The following is a 26899-nucleotide window of genomic DNA, read 5'->3' as shown; positions in this document are numbered from 1 at the left end:
CTCTTTCATTAAAGATGAAATGTTTAATCAGAATGCTGGATGTCAAGTGCATCTGGAGTATCGACTTCCATTCTCCTCTGCATCTCCAGCTCAGTCCTAGATGTAAAGAGAAGTAGGCTGCGCCCCAATCCCCCAATTTCACCTAGTTGATAGGATCTGAGCTTGCAGGAGGAATAAGGAGATCTGGGGGTTGTCATGGGTAGCTGGAGGAAAGTGCCAATGCAGAGCATGGTATTAGAAAAGGAACTGAAAATAAAGTGGCCAAGAAGCTTGGCCTTCTTTCTATGGCAAAGTGTTAGGATTCTGACCCATCCAATGCAGGCACTTGACTTCTGCCCCTCTTTTACAGGATCGATGTAAAAGTGAGGGATGGGTCATTTCTCCCATGATTGTGACATCACAATGCTTGGCAAGTTTTGTGATGTCAGTTGCCATTTGAATTCTGAAGAAAACCCCATAGCTGGGTTGAGTGTGTGGGGAAGGTGGCAACTCTGTTAAAGAGGTGATATCACAAAGCCAGATCTAGCAAACATTTACTGATGCTAGAACAGCATTTTTGTGTGTTTCCTGCTTCTCCGAGGGTGATAAATTCCCCACTGCAGTTTGCTGGCTTTGGTTCCCTTGGGTAGGAGCGTCGAACAAGACTTAAGGCATTTCAGTAATGTTTCCATTTATTTACAGATGCAAAAGTGGAGCACAGGAATTCAGTTCTGGAGATTCTAGGGAGACACATTCCAGTAGCAAGCAGGGCTTGATGTCTCCAGCTGCGGGGCTGAAAATACCGCACATTATCAGGAAGCTCTTAAGATGTTTCTACACGAGGCACCCCTCAGTCATGCACGTGTGTGGATGCTCTAGCAAGAACGTGTCCCCCGGGGCCTCGCCTGTTCTTTCCCAGCACTTCCCTGACTTTTTCTTTAGAGGAGAAAAGTGTCCTATTATCTAGATAAGGTGGAATGAACCTGACACCGGAAACTTGTGGCTGCGTAATGGAAGTGATAAAAAGCAGGGAAAGAACTTTCTCATCCTGCTTGGGGGGAAAAGCACATTTGAAGTAGGTGATCTTAGTTCTAGAACAGGGGTCCTCAAACTTTTTGAACAGGGGGCTAGTTGATGTGCTTGCGGTGACCACAGGCCACCAAGGCGGTGCCGGTGGGGAGGCGCGGGCCGGTGTGGGGGCGGGGCGTGCGCGCACACACGCACACTCGAGGCATGGTGCAGAGATGGGCGGGCGTGGGGTGAGGCGCTGGCTTGCTTGTGAGGAGATCGTTTCTGACCTCCTTGTGAGCAAGCTGCTGCCAGGCGAGGCACTGACTTGCTCATGAGATTGTTTTCTCCAAGCGGTTCCAAAACGACCTCCTCGTGAGCAAGCTGTGTGCGCAACCAGCGTGTGCAAAACCTGTGGGGTGGGCCGGTTAAAAGGGCATGGTGGCCTGGATCCAGCCCGCGGGCCTTAGTTTGAGGACCCATGTTCTAGAAGGAGTGTGGAAGCAGAAGCCTTGGTAAAGTGTCAGGATTAAAGCCATACATACAGGGAAGTCTTCCCGCCATTAGCTAACCCTTACTGGAGATGTTTCCATATTTTTGAACTGGGGTGGGGGTGGGGAATATAACAAAGCCATAACTCCTCAAAAGGGAAAGGGGGAATGGCCAGGAGAGGGGGTGTGGCTATCGGGATCACCTGGGGATGTGTGGACTTGACCGCCGGACTTCCAGTTCAGCATCCTTCCTGTCACTTTGCTAAGAATAGATGCCGCACTTGTTTGGCTTGTGACCATTAAATGTAATCTTCTCGTGTCCAAATCCCAACTTGCGAGCTTGGTTCAAGGCATGCTCACAACAGCATCATGTGAGCATTCACATGTTCTCAAGGGAGGTTTTGGAAGCAAAAGAAACAGAAGGGAGTCGTGAGAATGAAATACTGCAGGATTTTTAAAACTTTATTTGCACCTCTGTGTGTGTGTGTGTGAAATTCTTCAGGAAGACTAAAGAATACAGCCAGATCAAAGGTAGTCTTAAAATCAGAAGTTCAACCGACCATTGTCTCCAAGTAGCTTGGTGGCCACTGGCCAAAAGCGAAAGCCAGGGCAGACGTGTTGTCCTGTTTGTGGCAAGCTGTTCCACTCGCCCAGCCACGGCTGGCTTCCAGTCTTGGTTTGTTCTAAAGCGTTTGGATCAAGCTTATGTAGGGGACGTGCTGCAGTGGTTTTGGGCAGAGCCAGACTGCCATGTGCAGTTATGGTCCTCAGCAGGATAGCTCTGGGATTTTGTGGAAAAGGAGACCGCTCCGTTTGCTTGCTGGCAATTCAGAAATCCCCTGGGGACTGTCCTTGCTGCGCATCTCAAAGTTTGCTTCCACTGAGCTTTGTGAGGTGCCACAGGGAAAATAAACTTCTTTTCCTCCCTGGCAAACATTTGGCAGTTCGTTGCTCTTCCTAAAGTCTTTAGCCGTGAAATATGGACAGCCTTAGAAAGGACACACCCAGCAACGTGACGACCAATTTTAAGTTCCTTTTTTGGCCAACTGTTTCCTTTTGGGTGGAATGTCCCCTTTCTAGACCACTGCTTTGGACCACTGTCTTGTAATTCTTTGGACCTCCGTCCAGTCTCGCCACAGGGCCAGTTCTCCTCATGGCTTCAGACCTTCAACTCCATCTCTGCTCTTTGTGACAGAACCATTCTCAATGAAAAGCAAAACTCAATAAATAAAAGAATAAATAATACATCACAGGCAACATTTTTTCTGTCTGTCTCTCATACATACAGTGCATAGCAATAATAGTAACGATAGTAATACTGTCTGACCAGAGGTGGCGGGGGTGGGTGGATGTAACTTAAAATGAAAGAGCAAGAACCGTTTGACAACAGCAGAAGGAGGGAATGATGACGAAGCCCTCAAACGCAGAGCCTGCGCTTCCAGCTCCACCAAGCCCTTTGGCGCATACATCTCAGTAACTGTGTCTCGGACTGTTAAGAGGCCGGAGTTTCTCTCCAGATGGAACAGTAGCAGGAATGGCCTTTGGGAAAAGACTCCCGGAAGCACTTTTCCATGGCTCTTTGGATGCTGAATGGGAAATTAGCACAGTGGAAGCGAGAATAATGTGTGTGCACACCAGGGGATAGTATTTGAGAGGTGTACGCATTTCTGTGGGGGCTGAGATGTTCCACAGAATTTAAGGTTCATCCCGAAAAGAGCAGCCCTGCAGGGTGAGATGCAGGGGACACCCAGACCAGCTTTCTGCTCACACGGTGGCCAAGCAGTTGCTGATGGAAAAACCACAAGCCCGGCAGGGTGTACACAGCAGTGGGTGTACACAGCTTACTTGGTTTTTGTTTTCCAGTGCACAATTTATTCTTTAGTTGCCATTACTCTGCATACCCCTGAGAGCCGGCAATGGTAATTTGGTCACATAAATATTGCAGGATTATTTTTGTTCTTTTTGCTTTTAATATTTCCTTGTAAGTCACTTTATGGCCCAAGAAGCACGGGACTCTAACTGAAGGGTTGAGTACAGATTGAGTGTGGGTGTTGTTAAAACATGAGTTATTGGTCTTGTCTGAACCTGGGGACAAGAAGACAAACCATGGAAAACAACTCACAGTTTACAACCAACAACAAACCATGTTTTTTCTGTTAGCCATGATTAACAAGCCATGGTCTGTTAGTGCAGCTAGGCTCAGAAAACACAACAATCCATGGTTCAATAGAAGTCCACACTTTACCCACACTCAATCATACCAGATGTTTACTGAACCCAATCAATGAGTTTCATGTGATTCTCTCCCCCAGGGGAAAAACAGGTATGTGGGGAAAATAGGTAAATCTTCACCCACTTCCAGGTAAAAAAAGCCGAGTTTTAAAACATTCTACTTCTCTACAAAATCTTCTGCTTCAGTATGTCATCACGGTGGAAAAGCTTCTCAGCTCACTGGTAGAGCATCTGCTTCAGGTGCAGCAGGTCTTGGGTTCAATTCTGGGCATATCTATCAAATCTATGATATTTGCCTGCATATCCATCAAGCTTGCATGTTGAAGCATCTTTGCTAAGGGGGAAAGGTGCAGGACTGTAGCTGGATGGGAGTGAAGCAGGAGCGGGACTTCATGGCTTTATAGACCCCTTCTGACTTCTATTCTATTCTAAAAAAGGAACTGGCAGCAGCTGAATAAATGAACAGATGAATGAATGAATGAATGAATGAATGAATGATAACAAAGAACTGATTATATTTGATTTTTATATCTCACCTTTTCGCTTCCAAAATGGCACTCAAATTGTTCAGTGCTTGGGACTCTTTCTCTGCCTGAGACCCTGAAAAACTGTTTCCAGGAGTGGGGGCAATGTGGAAGCAGGGAGCCTGTGCTGGAGCAATCTGCTCGCGATGCATTTTCTTGGGAGAAAAGCAACCTTCGGAGAAGGAAAACATGAGCGAGTATACGGCACCCAGCTCTGATGCACACGTCGCTGGAGCCTACACACTGATGCGTAGAAAATGAATTTGAAAGGCAAAACCAAACATGCGCGTTGAAGATTCTGAGAGGTTTAACACATCAGATGTAGCATTCGTTTTCTGGGGATTCGATTTGCGCCTTATTTCCTGCGTGTATGTGGGGTGGGCAGGGCTGCCTCCGCTCCAGTGAGGGCAATGCACCCACACCAGAGTGCAATTTGAAGGAGCTATCCATGGTACAAAGCCCACTCCCCTCAAATAGGTTCAGCACTATGGACAGCTCCTTGGCGCATCAGGCTGAAATCCAGAGTGGATACCCCACCCCACTACCAGTGGCACCACCAGTTTCTACTGAATTGGTAGCCCCATGGAGTGGTCCAGCTGGTAATATTTTACCCTGTGCCTCATTCATATGTGATTTGTTCAACTGTCCACACTTTCCACAACCCAGCCTCCAACTTCCATCTCAACAGCCAGCAGGGGGAAAGAAGATTGATAAAGGGGTCCCAACCCCCTGGCTGGATTAAAGTGAGTTTTAAATGGAGAACTGCACATGCTCAATGCATTTCATTTTCAAATTAGGCTTGGCAAATAGCTCGTTGTTTGTTTTTGCTCTGACATAATGGGAATATAGCAGTGGCTGTGAAATACCAAATGTTGGGGAGGGGGAACTGAAATGCCAGCGGTAATAAACATTCACATCTAAAGGGGACTCCCAGAAGATCATTAAGTTAAACATCTAAAATCATGAGCTTCATCACAGGTTGGTAACTTACACTGTGACTTGTTTCACCCAGAACAACAACCCACAGTACAGGATCAGCATGGGTTGTTATCGAATTCAGGGTTGTTGCTACGTGTGATCCCAGCACTACAATTAAACCATGGGCTATTAACCATAAACAACCCAGTGTTCGCAACCCCCAAACAAACCATGGGTTCTCTTCCTGGGTTGTTCATGGTAAACCAGCGTAGGGTGCCCATGCCAAAAAGCACGACTCAACAGCAATCCACAATTCAACAACAGCACTTACTTTGTTGTCCATGTGTGCGAGTTAGACCTTTGCCTCACCCACAGGTGATTTGTGCTGTGTTGTCATCTTGTGCTCTGCTTTGCCTTCTGCTGCACATTACTAGCACAGTTCACACGTGCAGTGGAGTCCGTGCCGCAACCAAGCCAGCCTCCCTTTCGCCAGGACAGTGGCTTTGCTAGAAGAAACTGTTCCCAGCTCAGTGGCTCGATCCTCGTTCTACCCTTGGCCAGAGACGGCTGCTCCTCCCAGGCATGAGCACCACTAGAGGAGTTACTTCTGACCAAGCAGAAACAGAGGCTGTCTTAGGAGTGGGCCGTGGTGGATCCTGATTATCCATGGGGAGAAATTTTTATTTTTTATTATTTTGCTTAGCTTAGCCACCACACAGAGCACAATTTTCAAGGGGGGGTTGCAGCTGGGAAGGAAAGGGCTATCTTTTTCTGTCCCATGTTGTGCCCCCCCTCCCAATCTCCCTGCATGGCAGTTAAGCTGAGAAAAATAATTTTCCATTGGTCTGGGGAAGGCTCTAAACAAACAGAATGTATTCTGTTTGAGCTGATTTGGAAGAGGCATGAATTGGTTTGCTTCGGCCCCTGTAAGGTTCCAACAAATCCTAGTCAATACTTCTGCAAGTGCGTCTCTAACTACAAATCAGGGTATGCACATCTGTATCGGATCATATAAGTGCCTAGTGACACACCTGCAAAAGGCACCAGTTATTCCAGGAATTTTGCACGATCACAGAGACTTCTGAGAGGGAGGCAGGCCAAGTCGGAAGCGCAGCTCAGTCAGCGCCACTCCTGCAGCAACGCAAGCAGCTTTTGGCCTGGGGTGAGATGGCAGGAAGAGAGCCAGAGACAGCCAGGGAACAGCCCTGGGGGACCAGGCATAGCTCATGGGTCCCCCGCTGCCTGCCCCTGCATTCAACAAAGCTGACATGAACTATCCAAAATAGAATAATAACTTAATTCTTTTCCAGACGGCAATAAATTAAATAGGCATAACAATTCGCACTCATTCCAATAACAAATCGCAAAGTTAATAAATAATTTCCACAATTCATAAATAACGCAAGAAACATCAAGCGATGCGCAGCGGAGTCAGAAAGAACCGCCATTGCAGCAGCGCTGCAAAGTCGCAGACAGACACTCTAGGCGGGCCGATCCTGCTGTGGTCCACAGAGCCATGCGGTCCGGTAAGTGAGGATGCAAGGTCCAGTTTTGTTCTTCAGGCTTCCCATCTCACTTAAGAGACAAAACAGAGCTTTTTTCTGGTTGATGCATCTTTCACACGGTCCCTGTGGGGCGCATGACCCACAAGACACGGATGCACATCCATGTGCCCCATGGCCTGTTTTGCTTTGCAAAATATTGAAGCCATTGCCGAATGGTCTTAGCTCCTGAAACAGTAACATGTTCTTTGCCGCAGGGGTGGGACACTCAGTGTGAATGGAAAGGATTTTTCATTTAGTCCATCTTTCCTCCGTTAAAAAAGACTGCAAAAAGCTGGCCCAGCATCAGCGTTAGGATGGATCCTTTCCTTCTTTTGCTGGATCAAGTTTCTTGCCTGTGGGGCAGCCACAGTCTCACCTCTTCAGCTCAAATTACATGTATCCCTTATTTGTGATGCATTTTAAATCTTTGTAATTACTTGGTGGGGTGGGAGGAAAGCAAGACAAAACTGCAGCCTGGGAGTACCCAGTGAGGCTGAAGGCGGGCACAAGATTGCGAGGAATGTGGCAGAGAAGAACTGCGCCGGGGACTTGTGCTGCCTTGCTTTTGACTCATGAACAGCAGGATGGGACCCAGCGGTGCTGAGGAGCATGGCAGCTTCTTTCCCCAATATCCTCCCACACCTGCCCCCTGGTGCAGCTTCTCCAGTCGTTTATAAAGCCAGCCTTTTATAATACCCCATTCATGATCAAGCCACTTCAAAATAGTTTGTATTAAAGCAGGGAATAAGATATTACTGCTAGGAAAATCAATTTCTCCTCCAGCTGCAGTGTGGATGGCAGCTCAACTCCGAGAGGCCAGGAGTTCTGAGACAGGGGTGGCAGAAGAGCTCAGCAGCTCAGCTAACCGAAAGGTGGCCAGCGGTGTGATGGACCCTGTGCCCAATTCGATGGCTCAAACAGGCCATCCACCCCTTGGGGGCCTGGCCACAATTTGAGGATGTCCTCCTGGCAGAGATTAAAACTGCCAAACTGGTGCCTTGCTATGATCCAGCAGCCTGGATGTCTGGACTGTTCTTAGGGTGCCCTACAGGGACCATCTTGCAAGGTACCTCCATTTCAAAATTTACCATTCCATGACTGGTTAGCTGCCTCCCCATTTCCCCAGGACGACTGCCCCAATTTAAGACTGGGTCCATGCAGCTCCTGGCTGTTCTGAAATCAGCATGGAGGCTTTGGGATCTCCAGGTCCGGTCTCTCCACTGTTATCTCCGCTCTGATCTTCACAGCACAGCCAGGGTCTTTCCTCAGAGGCACCAGGGAGGGCTCACTGAGCTCCATCGAAAGCAAAATGAAGTTATGCATCTGCTTTATCCATATCCAAAGTTGGGGCCTGTGTCCCGCATTAAGCCCTTCCTTCCTCTGCTTCTTCCTGTTCTCCTGGTCTACAGCCCATGACATAATCGTAAATTTTTGGGGTGCAAGAACTCATCACACGAGGCTGCACTGTTAGTCCCCCAAGGAGAGTCCCAAATGGAGGCTGTGAACCATCCTGAGAAATCAACTCTGGAAACGTCCATCTCTGCTAGGAGCAGGCCTTTTGGAAACAACCCCAAGTTAACCCACGGTTTGTGCACATGGGGATGTGTCTGGAGTCTGTTTTGGGGACGCAACTCTCCTGGATTCCCCAGCTCCCCAGACTGTGGTCCTCTTTGTCACAGCCCTGAGTCCAAGTTCCTGGCGGGTGCACCCAGCGTTTGGGGGTCTCTCACCAGGAATTCAAGCCCCTTGGTGGCACTGCAGGAATTCCCTGGATGTTGCCACTCAGCTCACCTTCTAAGACTAGGAATGCGGTCTGCACATGCTCAAGGGCCAGATTCTGCTGAGTTTCATCTCGATCCTAGTTGTAATGCTAACATTGGGTTGCTTAACCTGCAAACAGCTGTGGAGGCAGCAGTCACTGGTCGGCACTAAAAGTGGAATTGTTGCTGGACGCCAGGGCTGAATCCAAAGGTCCCCACTGAGGATCCAGGCCAGTGGCGGCCTTGGATTGCTCCCGATGCTTGGCTGTGGGCAATGCTGCATTGGTCCAATCGTTTCCCAGAAGACCAGGCGATCTAGAAGAGCACCTTTTCCTCTGCCAACCTGCCCAGTCACAGAGGTGACTGGGGGATGTTCCACTGATGGTCCCACCTGGTCCACCTGCTTCTACCAGGAAAAGAGCCTGCCCTTTGGTGGCCCCACATCCCTGGAATTCTTCACCTCCAGGGGGCAGCAAGGCACCAACACTGAGCTGTCTGTGGCACCTGCTCAAGACACCCATTTTCTGGGAAGCTTTGACCGCAACGTTGTGTGGACCTGGTCCGGCTTGAGTGCTGCCAATGCCTGACCTCGGAACCCTTCCTCACATTCCTTCTGGGACACCAGTACCCAGAATGGGCAGTGCTGGGACCAGGTTTTCGAGGGACCTTGGGAAGGACACTGTGAATGGCTTTCCAAGCCAAACAGAGGAACTGTTGCCTCGCTCTTTTCTTGGAAACCTTTTGATACGCCTGGTTCTGGGTTCAGCCACCCAGCTAGGAGCCAGGAAGAGTGGCTTCCAGGCTTTAGAAGGCTCTTGGGCAAGCTGCCCTCAGCAAGTCCCACCGTCCAGCAGGACTCCCGGCCACGAGCGATTCTTGCTTCTCGTCCTCTTCACAGAGTGGCTATCATTTCCTCGTTCAGCAGGCAGAGAGCAAAGAGCGAGGAGGGGGCCCTTCCGGCTCCCCCTTTGCACCACACCTCTGCCATCAGAGGAAGCAGGCTGCAATGGGGGGGAGGACACTCTTGTCCGTGGGCCCTCAGCAAGTGCCCAGGCTGGCCAGTCCGTGACCCAAGCACCGAGATTGGAGCGCAGTGTTGCGAACACAATCTTACCGGAGCTCCTCACTGCACTCAGGAAGCGCAGAAGTTTTCCCACATGGAACACCGATTTTGCAAAGGAGATGAAAACCGCTTGCGCACATGTTGCTCCTTTGGGCCCCTCAAGAGCTGAGCTTCCCAGGGTGGGGAAAGGAGTCATGTTTTTATCTGCTGGGTGCCACAGCTCTGACTGGGAGGCTGAAGGGGAGCAACCTGTGCCGACGGGCCTACAGTGAGAAGAAAGGGGGCACCGCTGAGCCTGGGTGGAAGGATCCACAGCAACTGATAGAGCAAAGCGTGCTTCCTCTGATGGGGGAAGGGGCCACTGGGGAGCAGCCCCTGCATGGCCTGGCTCAATTACTGCGGCGGCATGAATAGGAGGCCATGCCAGCTCTCTGGTCTTAAGAACCGGACCTGCTGCTTCGGCATCTCCCCTCCCTGAGGAGGAAACATGCAGGGCGATCAACAGCTCGCAGCTGTTCACAGATGGGGCTGAACTGCATGGCTGGTTTCCAGGGGGAAAAAACCTGAGGCCCTGGCTTTCCTCCCTGGCTCCTGGGGTGATGTTTGGCAAAACATGGGTGGCTGCCTGGCTTTGTGCACTGAGAAAGGCGTTCCTGCTTCTCTGTCCGAGAAGAAGAACCTGTCCAACCGTAGTGGGAGGCTGCCCGCTAGCGCCGCAGGCTGTCGTCGCTGCCGGTCGAGCTGGAACTCCCGCTGCGGCTCCGCCGGCTGTGCCTCGGCGCTGAGCTGTGGCTGCTCCCACCGCTGCTGCTGCTGCTCCAGCTTCGGCATGTCCTGCCGCTGGAGGGGCTGCGGCTGTGGCTGCGGCTGCGGCTGGGAGAGTGGCTGAAGCTGCTGTACCAAGAGGAGTAGCTGCTGATGCTGCTGGGAGATGAGGAAGAAGGACTCGGCCGGTAGTACGGGATGGGGCGCTTCCGGGCACTACGGGGATGGAAAGAAGAGCGGGGCTTAGGGAGGCGGGGGCAGAGCCTAACTTCTCCGCATGGAGGTTCAGCTTCTCGGGAGCTGGGGAGCTTTGGGGCTCGCCAGAGAACGGAGGGCAACGGAGCTCCTCCAACAGAAGCTCCTGCTGGGCTTCTCAGCTCCTGACCCACACAGATCTGGGTTCGGAAGGGTAGAACAGGAGTGTTTCGAACTCCAACCAAGAAACAGGACACGGATCCTTTCTGGGTTGGAACAACGTTGGGTCCAGCACGGTCTGCCGCCCATCGTGCTGATTTAAACACGCTAAAGAGCGCGATCAGGCATTGCACCCTGGCAGGGAAGCCTGGCTCTCCGGCAGGTGCTGCACCTCGCAGGAGGTCTCTGCCTGCTTTAGAAGATGTTGGACCACAGAAGAGCCCCCTGTCGGGTTAGGGTCAGTCTGCCTGCTACAGGAGGCCTGGCAGAGTTCTCAGGCGTCTGGCTTCCCCTAGCTGTGCATTTCAGTTTTTTATTATCCAGTGGAAGTTCGGTGTTAGGAGCTGCTGAACATGCACAGTCTTTTCTCCATTATTGTTACATTTAGAAGCCATTTTTAACTTTCTTGTAAGGTACTCAAGGCTGCTTCCCAGTTCCTCCTCTCCATTTTATCTGCACCTGCTAAATTGGAGCCTCAAACCAGAACTGGGGAGGTCCAGATTCTGAGCCCTGGAGGTGATCCTGGACCAGTTATTAGCCCCTCTCAGTTTGCGCCACCTCACAGGGTTGTTGTGAGGATAAACAGGTCTCTTTGGAGGCAAATGGGATGAATGTGCCTGTGCGCATGCGTGCCTTGTCAGCTTTGCGCTAGATATACAAACATGATCTGTATAATTTCCCTGCTGACCCAGAGTAAGGCTGCCATCCCATGCTTGTTTGAGCAGGAAAAAGCCCACAATCCCCGGCATTCCTCAGGGAACCAAGAAAGCAGGAATAGTCTCCCTGGGGTTCTGGACCGCTGCTCTAAGTGCTCCGCACCAGGCGCTGCCAGACAAGGACGCCTGAGGGGAACTGCCCAGCTCCCCCTCGGAGTGGTGGAGACGCACCCGTCTTCCCTCCAGTTCTCCTGACAACAGCTGGGAAGACCGGTTGTCTCATGAACAGTGAGAACAGGTTGTCTCACCTGGTGATGCGCCGGGCTTCCAGGTGGCTGGGAGAGTCTCTTCGTCGCTTCCTCATGGGAGAATAGGACTGCTTGCGCCGCCGGCGGTCGTGATGCCTGTGTGAGTCTTTCCCGCTGGAGCCATATTTGTGATCTTGCGCACGGTCCCTGCTGGGGTGTGGGGAGGAGAAAAAAACCAAACAAACCAGAGAGGCTCAAATAGGCTATCTTTCACCAGTGCATCTGACTCGCTCGTGCAAGTGCTTTTGGATCCTAATTGCAGCCTGGGAAGGTTTTCTAGTGGGGATAGTGGCGGACAACAGCCCGCTGGAAGGGAAAGCTTAGCGTGGGCTGGAGATCTGAGTGCTACCTCTAGGTGGCAGTGTGGTAGAGCCAGCTAACACTCGTCTGCAAGAGGAGATCAGGCATTCTTCCACTTCCACAATTAAATGCTGCACTTTTCCTGCTCTAATGCAAGAGGCGTTTATCAGAAGAAAAATCCTGATGGTTGGATCAGTACATCAGTGGAACCAATGACCTAGGGAGGTCGTGGGCACCCCCATAGATTAGTGGCATTCAAGATGCAGCCCGACAGCCGTCGGAGAGGGGATGGCTTAATTTGGATTCCTGCACTAAGCAGGGGCTTGGGTCCCGTCCAACTCTCCTCTTCTGTGATTCTATGAAATCATGTATCCTTTCACGTGTGCGATTAAATTCTGCACTTTCCCCACTCTGAAAGGGCTTTTTGAAAGCATCTGTAAGACACTTGTAAGGAACCGGAGGGCTGCAAAGCTGTCTAAAGAACCCATAAGCGACTGTGAGGAGGGAATGATGAGTCCATGGGAAGCTTCATGTAGAAAAGCCTTTATTCACTGAGAGCTGGTACAGTGTAGGGGTTAGCGTTGCACTGGGATCCAGGAGATCCAGGTTCCGGTGCCCTCTGGCCACAAAGCTTCCTGGGTGACTTTGGGCCAGTTACTCACTCTCAGCTTACAGGGTTGTTGTGAGCCAAAGACTGAGAGAAGCAAGTTTCTTTGAGTTCCTTGAAGAAAAAAATGGTGGGATAAAAATAATAAATCAAAAAGAAATTAAAGATACTGATAAAAATGAAATTGCTTGGATTCGTGGCATGTGGAGTGTTTGATGGTGGAGAGAATGCGGAACCTGACAGCCGTACCTGCTAGGACTGTATCGGGAATAGCTGGGGCTTCGTCGCTGCCTCGAGCTCCGGCTTCCGGGACTTCTCTTGCAGGACTTGGGAGAGTGGCTGGGAGAACGGGAGTAGGACCTGGAAACAGGGAAAAGCATGAGGCTGCTGGGGTAAAGCAGGAAATCTGGGCCCATGTCAAAGCCAGAGCACAAAGGGGAACGGCCCCAAGGAGTCCAGACATGAGGTTGTCCTTGGGTGAACAGTTACCAGGTTGCAGACTATGACAATATAATAACAAAAACACACAGAACGAGCAATAATATTAAATGAAACATTAAAACTACAACAATAAAGCAGAACAAAAAACAAACACGGGTCACCCCACAATAAAGCCACACAGTCACCTCAATTCATTTAAGCCAAAGGTTGCATTAAAATCAGTAAATATTGTATAAAATCGCTTAAAATTCCATTGACCAATCAGGTATTGGGTAAATAAATAGGTCTGTGCCGGCACTGGAGTGAATGCAGAGAAGGTGCCTGGCAAACCTCTTTGGGCAGCTGGCCCCAGGGTTGGGTGGCCTATGCAGTGGGCCGGATGTGGCTGGCCTAGGCGGGCCCTGGGCCTGATCCAGCAGCTCTCCTTCCCATCTTTTGTTCTCAGGGTCACTGTGGGGCAGTGGGCCTGGGGCTCTGCCCCACCTGCTATGGACGGATGCGGCGGAAGGCTCACCTCGTCCCTGATGAACACGATCGGCTTTGGGCCGACCTGGACCCAGGCTTGCGATTTAGCAGATGAGAATGGGCAGATTCCAGAGACGAGGACCTGCTGGAGGAGGATCCATTCCGCACACCCGGCCTGAGGGGGGATCCTGGAAAGGGGGCAGAAACAAGGCTCCCCTTCTTCTTCTCCGAGGGTTCAAACGAGTGCAATGACCCATTTCTGAAAAGAGGCAGTTCCAAGGTTATGCTAGCCTTGAAGAAAAGACACATTTCCAGGAATGCTATTCTAGCCTTCAAGAAAAAACAAAACAACGGCTCCAGCCATCTCTCCCCTGCAGCAGCTTTGCTTTTTTTAAATGCTGAAATAGCAGCATCTGGAACATGGGAACAGCCTCCTGCTGGGCCTGGTCTTTGTCCACCTGGCCTATTGCGGCTGCTCTGACTGGCAGCTGCTAGGTGTGTGGGTGAATCTGATAATGGCTTCTTCCTGCTGGGAACATAACTGGGAACTCTCGTCTCTGTGGATGAACGCCTGGCTCACTGACCCACCAGGGCTGCGGTTTGGAAACCCCTGGGCAGGAAAGCATTCACAAGCTGTGCTTGGGCCATTCCTAGACCCAGGGTTGTTGGGAAAATCTGCAAAGGATGGAGATAACTCTGGATTTCTATGAATCCAACCTGTGGATTCTGCAGTGAACTGTCTTTTTCTGAGGCAGGTGCGAGCAGTGGGCTGGCAGACCATTTCTGTGTGGGTGCCTTGGAATTCTGTTACTGCACGTAAGTGCTATTGCGCTCGCACTGAAATGTGGACATGCACATTAATGGATCGGTGCTGACGCACACTTGCACCGAGGCGAGTTAGCGCAAATGCAAAGGGGTGCAAGCAGGATAAAAAGGTTAAAAAAATCCGGATTCTGTTCTTGAGCGAACAGTGGAATGAAATGCTCCTGACAATGACAAATACAGACAGAATGGATGTAATGTAATGCAATGCGAGTACTTTTGCTATAGGCATTCTTAAGCAAGAGGAACCAGAAAAGGCTTCGGTCTGGGCTGGACTTTTGCAAGAAATGTCTTTGGAATGGGGCCTTTCTTGGTAACTTTAGAAGCTTGGCAGATTGTCCCCAGAGCCATGCCCCGGGTCCCAAATAGCAGGGAGCTGTGTAAATCCAGATAAACAAACCAGGCTTGGCCCCTTTCATCTGCTAGAACTTGGTCTTTTGTCAAGCGAATGGGTCTGAGTGGTCCATGCAAGACTAAGCCAACTCAAAATCAGTTCGCATCGCTGCTGGGAAAATATACCCTTCCATCAGCTATGGTGAGAATTGCAGCTAAGACCAGGCGAAAGGGACTTCTGAGGAGGCTGTGGCAGATCTGTTGGTGTCCCTGCAGATAAAGACGCCCCAGGGTTGCATGCCCGTGAACCCTGCCTCCATAACTCCACTGATAATTTGGTTTGCTCCTTGTCTCTCTCTGCCGTCGGTGTCCCTTAGCCCCACTGCTGGCTTTAGCTCCCAGCCTGACCCTCCAGGGTTGTCCTTCCCCTCTAAGCACACCTCCTGGTTCTTGGCTCCTGGATGCCTACAAAGCATTCATGAAGCTTCCCACTAGGGAGTACGGGAAGAACCAGGGGGTGAATATCTTAGCATCTTGGAACAAGTTCAGCATTGCTTGCTATGGCAGCCTCCCCAAACTGGTGCCCTCTAGGTAAATTGGGACTTCAGGTCCCATCAGCACCATGCTGCATGGCCAATAGCCAGGAATTCTGGGAGTGGTAGTCCAAAACTTTGGTGAGCATGCAGTTGGAGAAGGCTGCTTGACGAGCCCCGCCGAGTTCCCTGTGACAAAAGAGGGAATGTGTAGTTCTAGGGTGCGAAACTTCTTTCAGCCCCAGGGTTGAGCTCTATTTCAGACAAGTGTTTGGGGGCGTGGCATTCAAGGGGTGGGTGGGGCTGAAGACCAATGGGGTGGGGCCAAGGAAAAAGGGGCAGTCCAAAAAATACCAGCATAGTGCCATCCAACGCTTGCAGTGCCAGCAACCACGCCTGGGAGATGTTTCCGCCTTTTAGGATGGGAACAAGACGGCCCAACACCAGGGAGAGCACCCAGTGGTGGTTGGTTGGGGAAAAGGAGGTGGGGCCGGGGGACGGTGTGGCCTTCTGGCGAGTGGGCCGCATGGGGCCCCCGGGAGGGCCCGTGGTTCTGCAGCCCTGTTGCAGCTGGGGTCAGCTTCCTTGGGCTGCTCCTCACCTTCGGCCCTTGCCGGGGACATGTGGAGACGCTGCTGGGTCTTCCAAGGTCGCTCCCTTCGTCTGGGAGAAGCAGCTGGTGAAGGAGTTCCCTGAATCGGAGCCGCTGCCGCTGCTAGTCTTCCCGGAAGAGCAGGCATGGTCAAAGCCGTCGTGAATCGGACAGCTCGCCTCCTGTCTTCCCTTTGACCCGGACGTGCTCGTCTGAGTGGACGGAGGGGAAGAGGTGTCATTTCCTGAGTCGTATTCACGGGGCTCTCCATTCGTTTTGGCTACCCTGCCCTCTGCTTTTTTAAAGAGGTCAGCAGAAGACCCGGACTTTGAAATCTGCAAGCAAAAGAGCCATTTTGCCAGGGTTTAAAAGAGATTTTCTGTGCATGGAGTGTGTGTTTAGTTTGTCTTATTTATATATTTATTCATTGGTCAAATAAACCAGGTTTATTTTTGTTTTTTGCTTTCTTTACCATCATGATGCACAGTCTGAAATCAAAGGAAAGGAAGAAAGGAAGGAAGGAAGGAAGAAAAGAAGAAGAAAGGAAACAAAGAAAGAAGTCAGAACTAAAAAACACACCTCCCTGAAAGAAAGAAGTGTCTTTTTTTTAACCCCAGATATAATTGGAAGATTTTAAGGCATCATGCAAAGAGTACTAAGCATGCGATCCATGTTGAATGAGAGATTTAAAAAGAAAAATTAAAAATCAAAGCAGACTAAAAAAAATCAAAAGCTTCTCTGAAACAGACAAAAAATGAACAAAAAGGAATAGATATACTTTTAAAACAAAGGAACAAACAAAAAGGGCGTGTGCTCTGGAAATGAAATAAAACGGAACAAAAGCCCGAAAGCATGATCCAGCCAAATGATGGATTTCTAGACCTCATGAGTTCCGGTGGAAAAATCTTCACTTCTTACCCACTGGAATCAATAGGGTTTAAGGCCAAAGCATGGCTTCCGGACATTGGCTGGGCTGTCTGGAGGCCTGTTTGGAGGCCTTGCAATGAGCTCCTGAGACCTCATTGCTGTGACCCCGAAAGCCAAGCCCCAGCCCTACCCTGCTTGCAGTGGGTGCAGAAAGAACTGTGCTGGAGGCCTCTCTGAGGTTGTGAATAGGCCTCAGAGAGGAGGGAAAGGGCTTGCCAGAGGCAGGCAGGCATGCGGGGAGACCAGGGCTGACGCGAATGCTGCCTCCCAGCCCCCTTCCTTCCTCTCTGAACCAGTTTCTGCCACATTGCTTTTCCAGCAGATAAAAAAAGCTTATAAAATACCTTCTTTTCTTGCGGCTGTATGGGTTTGGCTGTGTTGCAGGGCATTTTCTATGGAAGCGATTAACAAGCTACATAAAGCAAAGTCATGGTTCCTTGGACCTGCGGCAGCAGCTTCTGCCCATGTGGCGAGTTGATTCCAAACTGGATCAGATTCTCCACCCTTCTGTTTCCCAGAGGCTTGACTAAGGAAGTTCACACCATTTGTGGGTCAGATGCCTGCCATTGTGTGCTTGGCTAGCCCTTTGGAGCCAAGGCCCCTCACTGGATCCAGGAACTCACCCTCCCTTGCAGCCTTTCCGTGTCTCTCCCCTGCCCCGTGCTCAGGACGGCTTGGCGCCCAGCCACTGCCGGGCGAATCTTACTTCCTAACCGGGACTTTCCAAAATCGCTTGCCAGCTCCTCCCCTTCTGCCCTGTGCCCCTGATCCTAATTCTGGCTGGGAATGCTGTCCCGGGGAAAAGCTGGGCCCAACTCCACATTGTATCCTCCACTTGGGGCAACAACACTTAGGACAAAACCTGCCTCGTTGTTGTCAGCAGAAACTTCTTCTCCACTTGAATGCGTGAGTTGGGGACAATTTTGCTCCAGCTGGAAAAGAGGGGGAAGTGGTGGGCGACTGGGGGGTTGTGGGATTCTGCAGGGAGGCGAGAGAGAAGTGGGGGAAGGGGTGCAGAGAATCTGTACCTGGAAGAGGAATGACCGATTGGAATGATCTGGGAGGGGCTGAGGGTGCAACTCCACTGAAGAATGCAATATTTTTCCCAAGGGGGGTTGCTGAGCAATGATTCTAGGATGTTGCGTATGCAAATGAATTGGCGTGTGCACAATTATGCTGATCTGTGTTCTGGAAACTTGAACGCTGACTCTTGGAGGTGTCTAGCAACCCCTCATGTATCCCGCATATCCAGCCGTGTTGCATCCAGCCGTGTTCTTCTGTCCATGGAGCTGAGTCTTCCAGGAGACTGGATGGTCTCCTCCCCACACCGACTCGTTTATTGACCACCTTCCTAATCTGTCTGAGAACAAATGATCTCTTCTTGTTCCCTTCGGCAAGCATGTTTTGCCAGAACTGCGCAGGCTGCATTGGCTGCCGCTTGGCACCTGGGGCAAGTTCAAAGTGCTTGTGATATAAAGTTCTAAATGGCTTGGGGCCAGGGAATCTGAAGGAACACCTCTCTCCACATACCCCTCACTGAGATCTTCATCAGCGGCCCTTCCCCACATCCCCACCCCCAAGGAAGTGGGGGGAGGTGGTTAGGAGAAGGGTCTGTCCTGCAAAGGGGGGCACTTATGGAACATGGTTCCACCAGAGATTCGCCAGGCATCTTCTCTTCTTTCCTTCAGAAGAAAACTGAAAACTTCTGCTTGCAAATGTTTTGGTAAGTAAGTTGGGCTGTTTTCTACAATGGTTTATTATACTGGTTTTATGCTGCTACTGCCATGCTAGAATGTGAGCTGCCAGACAATTGTATTTATAATGATGGTTTTAACTTAATTGCTTAATTGGTTTCACTGTTAAGTGAATGCATCCTCGCTGCAGATAAGCCTCCAGGTGGAAACTGATGCTCTTCCTCTGTGTGCAAGGAGAGGAGACGAGGCGGGGTGCCTTTTGCTACTGCTGTGATTCGCACCCCGCGTGTCACCTGGATGGGACTTTTTGGCCCCCTAGCTTAAGCACCAGGCAGGGGTAGGGGAGGGGGCCGGGGCAGCAACCGGGATTGGTGTGGGTCTTCCTCCCCTGCTTGCCCCCCCCTCCAGCTGGCATGGTTCTTTCCATGCTCGATGCAGGGGGTTAAGGCAGGGGCTTGGCCCAAGGGGCAAGTAGGGGTGAAACCATGGATGCTCCTTCAACCATGCCTAGTGAAGTTTCTCAGACCTAGCTTGAGAATAGGCCTCCTTTTGAAGGGGGGAAGGGCTTCCCGGGGGGGGGGGGGGAGGGGGGAGCCCGTGGGGGGGGGGGGGGGGGGGGGGGGGGGGGGGGGGGGAATGAGCCATGCATTGGAGGTGCTTCATCATGAATGCCATCTTGCTCTCCAGCAGTGAGAGCTGCCCTGAGGGTGGAGCCAGAAGTTTTACTGAAAGGCAGGGATTGTGGGAAAGTCTCCTGTTCAGATTCAACTCTTTACATGAGCAGGGGCTTCTCATTCCAGCTTTGGTAGATGGCTGTGTGGAGCTCAAACTGGTCTGTTATCTGTGGAGTCTCAGAGCTGTATTTCATAATAAAACCTATTAAAAAAAGAGAGCTGTATTTCAAAGGGCTGTCTGAGTTTTTGGGATTGGAAGGAAGGGGACAGCTCATGCCAGTCCCAACTCCAGGACTGCTGGACCTTGAAAGCGAGAGTCAGATAAACCGAGGGCCTCTCAGAGGATGCTCAGGCCCTATAGAATTGTGCGGCCATCATCACCACCACCTCCATCATCATCATAGCAGCAGCTGCTCCTGCAGGGGCGGGGAGAAGGGAACCTCCAACTGCACAAGCTCCGGCTTTAACCCTTGCGTTTTACTAGTTTCCGTATGCATGAGCTTCCGTGGAAGTAAGTCTTACCACACGCAATAGGACTTGTGTCCCAAAATGCAGTCAGTCCCAGCAACAGTGAGCTTTGCCTGTGAGGAAAGGCATCGATGTGGAGAAACTTGCCCAGGGAGAGCTGGTGGAAGGTCCCCAGCCTAGCAGTGCCGGGAATGAGAGGGGCCTGGTCTTGGCATGCACACCCGGGTCATGCCAGCCTGAACTCTGAGTCAGAGGAAGGAGGGGGAGCAGCAGAGGGGGCCAGGAATGTGGGGCTTCAGACGGGAGAAACAGAGGGGCTCATCTCTAGGCTGCTCTGTCCTGGTGCCGAGGCAAGCTCTGGGAATAACCAAGATGAGCAACTATCGGGAGAGGGCCTGGGAGAGGAGTTCTCGGAGCCAGACGAAGCTGGTGCAACTCTTGACAAGGAGCCAGGAGGAGGGGGCAGCCAGCGAGAGGGATGCCGTGCAGAGAAAAGGCGTGCCCACTTCCAGATGGGCCCTCTTGAGGGGATCAGGCCCAGACATACTCAGGAGGAGGGTTCTTGAAAGTAGTTGTCGAGATGGGGTCCAACGAACCGCTCTGCATGCTCAGAGATACATTCTGGAGCAATTGAGTTTATTGGGTGTATTTGGTGAATAAGATCTTTTTGCAAACAAATGGCCTGTTGCTTTGAATGTGCGAAGGGAGGAAAAGCCCGGCTGATGACGGGTGGGGGCCCGTTAATAAGAGCCCCTGGACTTTCTTCTTCCCTTCTACCCTGCAAGCTGCTTGATCCTCTCACTCCTGATCTGGCTCAGTCAAAGGGTGAGGGGGAGAAGAAGGTGCAGGAGATACCAGGGTCTCCTTGCCCCCCAGGCCCTCCACCAGGTGAATAAGCAGGTGGTAGTCGGAGGGGAGGAGGAGGAGGAGGAGGAGGAGTGGCTGGGGAGAACGGGGTCCCTGAAGGCAACTTGCCCCCGACCCCTGCAAAACTTGGAGCTGGCACAGTCTACTGTGGACTTGCCTTTGGCTGGATCATGCCCCTCTCTATTCTCTCTATTTTAAAAAATGTTACCTCAATAAGAAGGAGGTGGGATGATTCAATATAACAGTTAAAAATGAATATTTGGGCACAAATAAGGAAAAAAACTGGCCAACAAAGTAGAAGGCTTTGAAATAGTAACTAAGGCCAAAGGAGAAAATTAAAGAATACTCAAATAAAAAAAAATACAAAAACAAACCCCAAACAAACAAAAAGCCAAACTCCCTCTGGAGATAAACGCAGACATATATCAATTTTGTGTGTGTTTCCCCTCGTAGAAGGTACAGCTAATACTTTCGAGTGACCTCTAGTAATAAGTGCCCTAGCGTCTTGAGGTTAGCATCAACTTACCAATCAAGATTTCCTCCTTTAGTAGGGTAAGGTGTAAGAAAAAGGGAAGAGCGGGCAAGGTAAGTCCATCATTAGAGTCTCAAATTACAAGAGAGAAAAAAAAGCCACAAACCCTCTCTCTCTTTCTTCAGTCCACAGTGCCAATCAAGTGTCGGTTTTGTCCAATTTTAAATGCTTTGCTATCGTTTTAAAACCATCCCTTTCAAGTCAATTCCTTTAGGTAGGTTGATTATCTGGGATTTACAAGACATCAACTCACATCATCACCTTGTATCGCCTTGTACGCTGGCCCACTCAGAATGCCAAAATTAAAAAGAACCTTACAAGGATGTGGGCCTTTGAAAAAGGAACGGGAACGAAGGCAGCTCCCGCTTGTTCTTTAGGGTGAAGTCCAAGGGAAAACGCCACATCTTGGTTTCAAGGTGTAATACAGCCCACCCCCTCCTTTGATGCTGATAACTTCCCCGTATCACACATCCGTGCAGCGAGGACACCGATTCTCCTGGATGCTGCAGGGCCTCAAGGCTGCCTCCCTCAGACCCGTCCTACTGCGGATCACCCAACGCAGGAAAAAATCCAAATCTCACACACATTGTCCTAAGATCATTCCACCTTTTCCAGTCAGATCACCTTCATTAGCAAATGTGGGGGAGAGGGCAATGCTTACTCAGGGTTGCCAAGAAAACACTCTGCACCCCGACACTCTGGCTAGAGGCAGGCACCCCGTCGATGGCATGATGCACACATGCCAGACTAAGCTTGGTTGAAGGAGGGGCAATTCAGGCTTCCTTCCCAAGGACAGAGACTTTTTAACGAGGAGGCTGCCAGTAAGCCAAAGAACTTGGAGGATCTGGGGAATCCAACAGGAAGCGCTGTGGCAGCTGTCTGTGCACAGGCATTGGCGTCCCAGGTCTGACTTCAGACCACTTTTCTGAGGTTGGAGTTGGGATGCCGAGTTTTTTGGCCTTTTAAACAGCATCTACCAGCTCTAGGATTGCCCAGTGAAGACTTTTTATCTCGCCACTCAGACAAAAAGCTTCTTAGAATGACTTGCATACAATCAATAGTGAGGCAGTCCCTGCCTGCAGGCTTACAATCTAAAAAGACATGTCACATAAGGAAAAAGGATGGGGAGAGAAGAGGGGAAAATAGAAGTCGTCTTCCAGCAGAGCTGCTAGAATAGCTTTCCTTCCCTTCTCATCTGCTCCTGTTCTAGGCATATACCTTTATGTCTTGGTTCCCTTACTATATCTTCCATAATTAGGCACAAATTTAGTTATCAATAATATAAAAATATAAAAAGTGATTGAGAATATGCATTTCTCAATCAACGGCTTGGGACCAGGATACCTGAAGGAACATCTCCTTCCTTATATGCCCTCACACCCCTTAAGGTCTAAGGGAGAAGCCATGCTCCGGGGACCCTCTCTAAGAGAGGTTTAAAGGTCATCAACTCGGAGTAGGGCCTTCTCTGCTGTGGCGCCCAGACTCTGGAATGTTCTCCCCAGAGAGGTACGTCTGGCGCCAAGTTTATACTCTTTTTGGTGCCAGGCCAAAACTCTTTTGTTTAATAGTTATTTTAAAAATTAGCATTTTTAGTGGTTCACAGCCGCTTTTGATTTGATTTATCTATATTGGTTTAAAGTAATTTTATTTTTAAATTAAATTTAAATAGAGTGTTTTATTGATTGTTTTTATGACTATTGGTTTTAATCTTGTAAGCTGTCCTGAGATGCGATAGAGAAGGACGGCATATAAATGTTTTAAATAAATAAATAAATAAAAATTTCTCATAGGCTAAGTTATGAAAATCTAGGCTTTTTCTGTCAGCAATGGACGAGGGGCTGAAAGCTGCCTGACAACCTGCAAAACACAGGAGGAATGGATTTGACAGCATCTGCACATCTGTTCCTCACTTCCAAAATTCTGGACACAATCCAGCAGAAATTAGAATCATATATTTGTGGACTCAGAAGGGTCCTTGGAAGATATCTGGTCAGACTCCGTGCTCAGGGCACAAAGTATCTCATAGATGGTGATACAAAAGGAAACGCTACTACCTCCTGATGGATTCTGTCAAAATCGGTTCTGTTAGGCCATCCCATTGTCTTAAATAAGCAGGCACCACAGCTTACAATTGCTAGATTGGACATATCTGTGATTCACCACAAGCCCAGAGAAAACACGAAAACTGCTTCAGAATTTGACTTTTCTTGGCATTGGCTAACAGTTGCTCGGGACTTTGCGTCTCTGCCTGCGTTGACAAAATATACCAGGCCTTCCAATGGGCACCGCTCCCATGCTGTCTGCCTCTCCAGACCTTTTGCTTTAAGATTTTTAACCATGAAAGAAAATCGACGTCTTTATTTCCATTCAACACCGTGGTTTTGTGTTTCACCACTGATTTGTACCTGGCTTGTTGGCCATGTCATTTTCCTTTAAGCCTCACCAAATTCACTGCCAGGCAGTGAGGGTTCTGTGGCTGGCCACACCCACTATGGCAGCCATGTTAAGGCCGGCAAGCGGCCTGATGGGAGTCGCCTTGTGAGAGCACCCGCGAGTCTCCACATTCCAACCTACCCGTAGACCCCCAGCAGTTCAGCTTATCATGAGAAATATCCCCCGGCAGTGGTGGCTGCCATTTTATTATTATAGGATGGCCTGGAGTGATGCTACACCAGCGGCATTATGGGTGATTAAAATGGCGGGTGGACAAAACCACCTGCCACAGTGTACAATGCAGCTGCTGCCTGCCAGTGTGAGACTGGTCAAGTGTTCTCTTTAATAGAGGGCAGTCCTCTGTTCGGAACTTGTCCTCTTTTTGCAGGGCCATCCAAGTCCAGTCTGATTTAGGAAGAGCAGAGCCTTGCAAGCATTTCTGCCTATTAAGCATCTGGCCAGCCAAGTGAGCAAGGCACATGCGTCACAATTTATCTTTATGGCAAGATGCACTATATTTCTATGAAACGTATCGCCATCATTCCTAAATGTGCATCTATACATCTAAACAAGCACTTGCAAAATCTGTGCAAACTGGCACCTGGTTTGGTCATTCACAAGTAGCCACCCTGCTTGCCAGCCGCAAGTAAATGGGCAGCATGCACTTTTAGAGGTCGCCTGGCACTTGCTAAATGTATTCGGGTGTAAGTATGAATTCGTGTAGGAGACATTACTTGGCATCTCAGCTCTGAGATTGTTATGTTTGTGTGTAGCCACGCAGTAGATTGGACCCTTAGCGATGTCCTGGAAATCAGGCCTTGCGCCAAAGCTCCACAATTGCCTTCAGATATTTCCTAGCATTTATTTTAAACCCAGTTAATTTCATGGTGGGCGCCCAGTTCCTTACAAACTTGCTTAGAATTTTATCCCCTTGTTCTCCCGTCAGGAAAACACTGCAGGTTTGCTGCGTGGGTGTGCAAAGACTGCAAGACACAGAATAGCCATGGGAGCAATTTAAAGTAAGCGTATTTATGGAAAAGTAAGTCCCGCTGAACTCAGCAGGACTTGAGGTCTGACTAAAACATGTTTAGGCTCAGGCTGTTATTATGTTTGGCTGGGTCAAAATATGATTTCATCGAGGCAGGAGGAGGGAAAAGAATAAAGGAGGGGAAAGAGAAAAGAGCGGCTTTCACGTGCACCTCGGGCTTTAATTTCCACTGAATGCTTGGCTCAAAAGGCAGTACACCCTAATAGGCTACAAAAATATAATCACAATGTGCTTTCCAATTAAGGTGAACAAGCCTGTTAGCTGTGCCTCAAATGGCCCCTTGGAGAGAAGAGGATATCCATTTTCTGAGCCATATGGAGCCGGCAATCTTGCCGTACCCTGCAAGTGCCGGTTCTTTCTGGGGGGTCCTTCTCGTGGTTTAAGCTCTTGCTTCAAAGTTTAAGATTTCCTTATCTTGGATGAGGTGCTCAGTAGCATAACAAGTAGCGATCTGAGACAGATTTTCTGCATAAAGGCACAGAGGTTTTTCCCTTCACATTCAGGCCAATCATATATCGAGCTCCCTTCACCCCTGAAAAGAGTCCGCTTACAGGCAAGACATGCACACACAGCTAAGAATTGATCGAGGCCCCAGGGTGTCCCTGCTACCTGCTTGCTTGGCCATGTGCTCGGGTGGCTAACATCCCTTTTAGGCCCCACAAGCATCTCACAGTGCTGCTGCATCAGATCTTTGGGGGTTTGTGGGAAAGCAAATATTTGGTGCTTCTTGGCAGCTATGGATATCATCATGTGAGCCCACAGCTGGGGGGCCGTGTGAGCTTGTGGGGCATGACCAGTTCTGCCCACAACCCTACCAACACTCCATTCGTGCTGCCCACCCTGCTGAAAACACACACTGCCATCTGTCCCATGCAGACAGAAGTGGCACATTTCTGAGATGCTGGAATATTTATGAACATTCCATGACACTTCAGCTGCAGAAAAGCCATGGGTGGCAGGGACCTGCGTAATAATGTAGCAGATTTCCGTCTGATGCCTCCAGCTGGTTCTACATAAGTTGTTGTTGAGTACTGGATCAGGGCCGTGGAAAATAATAAAAGTGAAATGGCTGCCACACAAATGTAAAATAGGACACGTGAAAAGCATAAAGACATTAAAATCATCTTCATTCATTGCCCAAACCCTACCGGCTTTTACAAATAGAAAACTTTGGTATAATCCTTGGGAAATGTTTATTAAATTATTATATTTTTGTTATATTTATATCCTACCTTTTATTCTCCCCCTCCTTCCATCAATCTTACCCTCCTCTCTGTTTTATTTTCACAACAACAATCCTGTGAGGTAGGTTAGGCTGAGAGTCTGGGATTGGCCCAGAGTTACTCAGTGAGCTCCTTGGCTGAACATGGACTCAAACTTGGAGCTCCTGGATCCATAGCTCAACACTCTAACCATTAGGCCACAGTGGCTCTGCAGTGGATCATGCAAGGTTTCTGACTCCTTATTGTTTAACAGCAACTAAAATTCTCCCACTGCTTTAAAATTGAGCTGTTCAGGTGGAAGAAAGCTTGGGGTGAAAACTGGGAGCGGTGTTCGGGGCAATAAGACGGTGAGCTCAGGTCTGCTATCAAAAACAGACCTCTGGGCTAGTTGTGCTCAGAGGCACCTTTGTTCCTGAAATCTAAGCGTTCATCTGCCTCTGCTTGGATTTAGTTGGCAGACCTCAAACTTGTAGCAAAACTCCACATGCATCATGAAAATCAGAAATCTGGCAACCTGAGGTAGGGAACACTTCCTTCCAGGTGTAGTAGTCATTTATTTATTTATTAAATTTATATCCCACTTTCCCCCCTCAAAGTGGCTTCCATCAGTCTCTTCCTCCTGCTCTCAATCTTATCCCTGCAGCAACAGCCCTGTGAGGTGGGCTGGGTTGAAAGTCTGTGACTAGCCCAAAGTCGCCCAGTTGTCTCCATGGCTGAGGAGGCACTGCAACCCAGATCAGAATATCTAAAATCCAGATAATAGATTATTATTCTTGATGATGGAGGTGTCGTGCTAAAAGAGGATCCTTGTGGCTCAGAGCCTCAGTTGGGAACTATCATTGTCGTAATTTGAATTGTCATTGTCATAATTTGAATTGCTCCATCAGTGCTTCCATCCACTCCCATATGAGCCAAGAGATGGGAAACGGGTCTGTCCACATCTCCTCCTCTGGTATAAAGACCAACGGAGGGTTTCCCCTCTGCCTCTTATCCACAGCTTCAAGGGTAGACATGACTGGGCATGTGTCAAGGGCCCATGCCCTGGCAGGGCCCCTCTGACGAGGGCCCCCTAGAGTTGCTCCTCCCCGCCATCATCGCAACCTGCTTCTGCCCCTGCTTCTCACCTTGGTGATGGTCGGGTGAGCAGGAGACACCCCGGGCACCTTGCTCACAGCTCTTTGCTGGCCCAGCAAGCCCAGGACAGTCACGGCGAGCAAGAGTTGCCGGCGACTGTGGCAGAGAGAAGGCGACCTGCTGAGGGAGGGGACCTTTGCGGGG

At 49.9% G+C, this 26899-nt stretch overlaps 1 protein-coding gene across 1 annotated transcript in view; it reads right to left on the bottom strand.

Annotated features, from left to right (window-relative positions):
- Window positions 1-10226: 10226 nt before the first annotated feature.
- The window catches only part of SRRM4 (serine/arginine repetitive matrix 4), a 118562-nt gene continuing 101889 nt past the window's right edge, over window positions 10227-26899 (bottom strand). Inside the window, exons 6-10 of the mRNA XM_044448889.1 lie at window positions 26746-26851; window positions 15765-16090; window positions 12819-12929; window positions 11663-11812; window positions 10227-10500 (exon numbers count right to left, since the gene is read on the bottom strand). Of these exons, the coding sequence (XP_044304824.1) occupies window positions 10227-10500; window positions 11663-11812; window positions 12819-12929; window positions 15765-16090; window positions 26746-26851 (967 nt within the window). The remainder of the gene's footprint in view (window positions 10501-11662; window positions 11813-12818; window positions 12930-15764; window positions 16091-26745; window positions 26852-26899) is intronic.

The sequence above is a fragment of the Varanus komodoensis genome, unplaced genomic scaffold (genome assembly GCF_004798865.1).
Source record: "Varanus komodoensis strain SLA01 unplaced genomic scaffold, ASM479886v1 scaffold56, whole genome shotgun sequence".
NCBI classification, from domain to species: Eukaryota; Metazoa; Chordata; class Lepidosauria; order Squamata; family Varanidae; genus Varanus; species Varanus komodoensis.
The sequence above is the reverse complement of the archived record's forward strand: the minus strand, read 5'-3'. Positions and strand labels throughout refer to the sequence as shown.